Raw genomic sequence first — 6,300 nt, forward strand, 5'->3', positions numbered from 1 at the left:
AAAATAAAAAATTGCTCACTGAGAGTCAAGTATTTTTTTTTGTATTTAAATTAAGTTTTTTGTATTTTGTATTAACTAATTATACTTATAAACCTATACCCTTATACCCTGTACTATGACTATTTATTTTGTATACCCACACACAGGCCATGCCTTTGTGGGATCTTTTTTTGTATTCATTTTTATTTTTTATATAATATTTTTTGTTTTTGAATTTATGTAATGCAAAAGAATTTTAAATAAAGAAAAAAAAAAAAAAAACCATGACCGTAATGGCAGCGACGTCTGTTGAATATAACATCGTGCCAGAGACCTCAGGTTATAATCCCAGAGGTATTTAGTATAAACAATCCTGATTTTTTTCTGAAATATTTATTAAAATTATAATCCTGGGTTGGTAACTGATTGATCTCCTTACATTCATGTATAATAAACATCTGACGATTAACATAATACTGAGTTAATACGAGTACGAGTACGACAGTGCCCTATGCACCATTGCATGCGGATAAAGGCCAAAAAGTTGACGTCGATGCATCGAACCGCTTTGGAATAAAGATAACTTAATAAATAAATATACTGTGTAATTTGAAAAAGAAGATATTTTAACAACATCCATTGTACGATATTAGTAGTAATGACCGCAAAATATGTAGAATAAGTTAATTGGTTGGTCTTATTATTTCCCATTCACAAGTCACAGTCAAACAGTGAACACTTGTCAAGTCAGCGTCACTGGAGTATCAAATTATAAGATAACCTTTATAAAATAAAATGCGTCTTTTCGTATTGCTAACGTTTTGTTGTAAGTAATTTGACCTTTACTATCTTTTTTTAACTGCTGTTCATTTCTAATATGTGACATATTTAAGAAACATGGTGAAAAAAAGTGTGAAGAAAGAGAGCGAGGAAAGAATGGTAAGACAAATATATGAGGCGAATGAGTGGCTTGACATGATCCAATATAAGCTTCCCTTCAGTCAATTGAAAGTGGTCAGGTTGATTTGAAAAATAAAATAATTACATACTTATTTGTATATTATATAATCGTAGGGTGAATATTTCTGTCTGATACAATATTTCGTTTATTTGTTTACGAGTACATAAATTTAAACAATCAACCAATACTAAAATCATTTATTTATTGTATTTGAGTTTTAAATAGTAAAAACTAGTACCTACATGAGAATATTATTATCCAGTGTTTGATATGTAGGTACTGGCGAAAAACGTTAACTCAAAAATTTAAAATTTTGACTTAATGATGCAGTATTATAAAGTTTTCAACGTTTTATTAACTGGCAAAATACATTAAGTAGTTTGAAATGTCATATTTATGTGGTTTTAAAAGAAAAATCAACCTTAAGTTAAGGCTGAAAGTTTTAATAACAGAGATTATTAAAATAGGGGTTTAAGAGTTACAATTTTTTGCCAGTATACCAACGATATGTATCATATGTTTTTTTTTTATGTCATCCTACAGTGTTGGTGGCCATTCAGATATCAACGTCCACCCAAGATCCGGTTTCAAGAAGACAAGCGAGGCAGGCAGATAGTTTGTCTTTTCCTGACGAAGAATCTGATGATTACGGAGAAAGAGGAGACAGATTTGGAAGGAGGGGAAATAAGAATGTAAGGCCTGGTGGCTGGAACCAAATCAGGCCAGGGGACAATCAGGGGGGATGCAGGAGGGGGGATACTAGGAGAGGGTGCCAAGGGGGCAATCAGGGTGGAAGGCCTCAGGGAGGGGGTAACCAGGGTGGATGGCCTCAAGAAGGGGGCAATCAAGGCGGAAGTAACCAGGGTGGAAGCAACCAAGGTGGAACCAACCAGCAACTGAACAGACCAACAACCAGGTATAAAGAAATCAGAAATTACCCCTAAGAAAGAGTTTATTAACTAATGTATTAAATAAATTATAGAATATTTTGATATCTCAACAAGGATGTAGAAGAATAAGGAGCTCTGGGTATTTACAGGGCTTATGACCTGTCGTGGGTGATTGAAGTAACAACCGATTTAAATGACGATTTCTTTAAGTCATTACATAATTCAGTTTTAGAGTTAGTCATTAAAAGTTTATCACACTACATTCATATTTACTTTTTTGTCTAGAATATATAAACATTTTTGTCATTCCAACGTAGATAAAGAAGAATAGAGAAGTCTGGTTATTAACAGGGCTGAGACCTGTCATAGAGTGGTTTAGTGATCACTTTACATACGTGTAACACTCACCATTCTACCCATTATTGACATCGACACTTCTCAAATTTCTGAAGTTGTTTATATACTACAATTGACACCTTCTTTCACATGTGAATTCTCGGCACCATCTATGGTTGAGTTAAATAAGTTTTTCATTTAGCAGAGACTTTCACAAAATATATGTAAGATATTTGAAATCATAATTCTTAATCATGGAATCCGCAACTTCAATCTTATTTTTATTATTTATTATTGTAACTTATCAAATACCTTCAAAGGAAGTTGTTTCTGTAACCACAAGAATATTTAGTACTACCATATGTGCACATATGCGAGTGTTTTTATAATAATTTTAGTGTAATTATACAATTGATTGCGTGGTTTCAGAGAGTTGAGGTAAAATGAAATATAGAAAATTGATTGATTTAAATAAAATGTGGTTAATTAGTGGTTAACTTACAATTACAAAAACCACAAAATTTATTATTTTACGCATTGTGGAATGTGAGTAGAACACTATCACAGTGTAGTAGTAGTATAGTGTAATACCTCTTTGAAAAATACACTTATTTGTGACTACCAGTTTCGGAATAATCATTCCATCATCAGGTCATTAAAATGAAAATTTTACGGTTTTAAAATTTTTACAAAAATAACAAACTTATCAAAAGTATGTCCTAACACGGCAAAACAATTATTACACATTTTATGTTTTATAATTAAAAAAAAAAACCTTAAAAATCAGTGTTTGATTTAGCGAGTGTTTTTGTCTAGAATTTTCACTCATGAATTACATGAAATTATAGTAACTTTAAACATTAAGAGTAAATCCACTCACGAGAAGGCATATGCTTTGAAACATAAAAAGTGGAAGCCTGAGTTAGGGTCATGATAAGCGGTGTTGCATAAGCCGTAGCTAGATTTAAGAGTCACTTGGACGTTACGTAATTTAAAAAAAAACTGTCTTTGATTTTAATATTTTAACAAAAGTTATTTTTACATTTGAATCATCGTGTTTTTCCTCAAATTAATGCAAAATCAATTTTCATTCAAACCCTTATCTGCACCCTAACGGTGCAAAGGGCACTGCATCGTTTAAACACAGTGTTATCTTGATCGTTAACACGTGAAGGAAAGGTGATCAGCCCTCCGCTTCAGGTACCAGTCCAAAATCAATAAATGCCAGAAATTGACGTAAGTTATGAATGTCCGTAGTACTGCCGCTCCGGTGCAGCCCGTGCCAACCACAGCGCGCCCGGCCGCCACCCCGCGTCCGGGGTGCATTCAGGCTTGCCAGGCCACCCCTGAGTTCAACCCCGTCTGCGGGACCAACAGGCAGTCCTACACCAACATGGGCAGGTTGGACTGTGCCGCTCAGTGTGGCGTCAGTAAGTATAATAGTCTCTCCATGCCTACTGATTGATTTGTATCCAAACCTTTTGGTCAATGGAAATGGATCTATTTGAAAGATTGAAAGACTGAAAAATTCACGGATGCTGCAAAGGCAGAAGATGAAGACCTACAATCTAAGGATAAGGAAAGCTGACCACAGCAGTCAACAAAGACGATAAGTTGGGATGTAGCCTGAAAAAAATTGACCAAAATAGAATAGAAAAGTTTCTCAAAACTTAATTGTGGTTTTATCATCATAAAATCATCACTAATATAGGCAGAGTGGCATCAGTGAGTACGTTGGTCCCCCCAGACCAGTTGATTGATTTGTATCTAAGGCTTTTGGTCCAATAGACCACTGGACAATTTGACTGTGCCGCTCAGTGTGGCGTCAGTAAGTACAGTGGTCTCTTCAGGCCTGTCGATTGATTTGTATCTAAGTCTTTTGGTCGAACAAACCGATGCATTAAAATCGCTAATACTTATGAATGGTGACACTAATATTCCACAGTTGAAAGTCGAATGAGAGGCCTATTAACGTTCTGACGCAATTAACGCCTATTAACGACTGCAACAGTCTGGTTTCTCAAAACATTTAAATGGTTTTCTCATCATAATATCATTACCAACATTGGCAGATTAGACTATGCTGCTGAATGCGGCGTCAATAAGTATATTGGTCCCTCCAGGCCTGTCCGATAAATAATAAATAAAGCGATAAACCGATGCATTCATATCTCTAAAACTGTTGAAGTCGAATGGAAGGCCTATTAACATCAGCCAATAGTCTGGTCACTCAAAACATCTCTATGGTTCTCACATCATAACATCATCACCAACATAGGCAAATTGAATTGTACAATTGTGAAATGTAGCGTTAGTAAGTACAGTGGTCTCTCCTGGCCTGTTGATTGATTTGAATCCAAGTCTTTTGGTCAAATGAACCAAAGCATTCAAATCGGTAATACTTGAAAATGGTGATTCTTCTATATCACTGTTGAATGAGGCCTCAAGGCCTGTTGAGGTCGGTCAACAATTTGGTTTCTAAAGATATATGTATATATATATATATATATATATATATATATATATATATATATATATATATATATATATATATATATATATATATATATATATATATATATATATATATATATATATATATATATATATATATATATATATATATATATATATATATATATATATATATATATATATATATATATATATATATATATATATATATATATATATATATATATATATATATATATATATATATATATATATATATATATATATATATATATATATATATATATATATATATATATATATATATATATATATATATATATATATATATATATATATATATATATATATATATATATATATATATATATATATATATATATATATATATATATATATATATATATATATATACAAATATGTAAATGTGTGTGTGTAACAGTAAAACTCGTCCAAACGAGTAAAATCTGTTTCGTTTTATGTGTAACGTTAATGCCTTAGTCTCCCAAAAACGTGAATAAAATGTTAAAATTTGCAAGAACAGAATAAAACAAAAGTTTTAACAAAATTTTATTGACGTGCTGGTGATAAAAAAAAACGCTTACGATATTTTCCGTTTTACTAAGAATTTTCCATTTCCGACATTTTTTCTTTTATTTTTTCAGATGTCTCCTTCCTCAGAATGGGTAACTGTTAAGAAAAATTAAAATCACTCACCTGAAACAAAGGACTTAATTTTGTTCTAATTTAGTTCGTATTTAATTTCTTGAAATGTCTTTATTTAAATAAAAAGTCTTAAAATACATTCTGAAGAATTTGATTAAAAGTACCTTTCCTACCTAACCACAATATATAGAAAATATGTGTTTTTGTTGGATGAAAAATTGCAAAAATTAAACCCACAATGGCAGATTGAAGACTAATGATATGAGAAGTATGAGTTTTCAAAAAAGTTTTCCGTATTTTTATTAATTGATTCGGCAGTCGCTTCGTGATTATATTTATCAATTTTTAAGTTTCACTTGGTCAATACCACTATTTCTTAAAATCCAGTGATGACACGTGTTTTTGTCCATTCCGTACCATCAAAACACAGTTTCTATGCATTCCATTCTAGCAAAATAGTGTCACAATAGATTTTAAGAAAAAGTGGTGTTTACCATATAAAACAAAAATTAAAAATGTTTTACGTTGGTTCAAAATAACCGTTAACATTATTTTATAGAATAAACTTAATCAAGTGTTGTATGTGACATTTATACATGGTGTCGTCTGTCTTCACTTTAGATATTCTCAGCTTCAACAGACTAGGAGAACAGAAAACAATGACATACGCATATATTCCTCCAGACACGCGGTGTCCTTTCTTCTATTCTCAGAATCTTTCTCATTACCCCAGTAAACTTCAGTTTCGTGAGGTTAGGTTTTTCTTCCATAAGATCGGTAAAACCAAGCTGTTATATGAAGCCATTGGGAGGGGGGTATTGGTACTCAATCTGTATCCGTATTTCCTTGTATCCACTCTCTTTTACATTACGGAGAGAGCTTTTAAAAGGCAAGTGCTTTTTCTGATATGATTTGCAATTATGACTACTTATAGTACATGTTTTGAAAATTCTATATAGACGTACAGTACAATATGAAACAAAATCGACATGG

General features: G+C 31.9%; 1 protein-coding gene across 1 annotated transcript; it reads left to right on the forward strand.

The window, feature by feature from the left end:
• Positions 1-688: 688 nt before the first annotated feature.
• LOC148301084 (uncharacterized) lies at positions 689-5,446 on the forward strand. The gene is made up of 4 exons (XM_088273848.1): positions 689-805; positions 1,484-1,856; positions 3,424-3,596; positions 5,307-5,446. The coding sequence occupies exons 1-4, from the start codon at positions 775-777 to the stop codon at positions 5,336-5,338; spliced, it is 609 nt and encodes a 202-aa protein (XP_088129974.1). The 5' UTR covers positions 689-774; the 3' UTR covers positions 5,339-5,446.
• The last annotated feature ends 854 nt before the right edge of the window (positions 5,447-6,300 follow it).

The sequence above is a fragment of the Brachycentrus maculatus genome, unplaced genomic scaffold (assembly GCF_059751285.1).
Source record: "Brachycentrus maculatus isolate JH-2025_06_01 unplaced genomic scaffold, ASM5975128v1 h1tg000614l, whole genome shotgun sequence".
Taxonomy (NCBI): domain Eukaryota; kingdom Metazoa; phylum Arthropoda; class Insecta; order Trichoptera; family Brachycentridae; genus Brachycentrus; species Brachycentrus maculatus.

What these genes read in the sequence shown, in the direction of transcription:
- LOC148301084 (XM_088273848.1), top strand. Translation starts at nt 775, where the DNA reads ATGCGTCTTTTCGTATTGCTAACGTTTTGTT. An exon ending in CGTATTGCTAACGTTTTGTT is followed by an intron (nt 806 to 1,483) that starts GTAAGTAATTTG and finishes GTCATCCTACAG; the next exon opens with TGTTGGTGGCCATTCAGATA. An exon ending in CTGAACAGACCAACAACCAG is followed by an intron (nt 1,857 to 3,423) that starts GTATAAAGAAAT and finishes GAATGTCCGTAG; the next exon opens with TACTGCCGCTCCGGTGCAGC.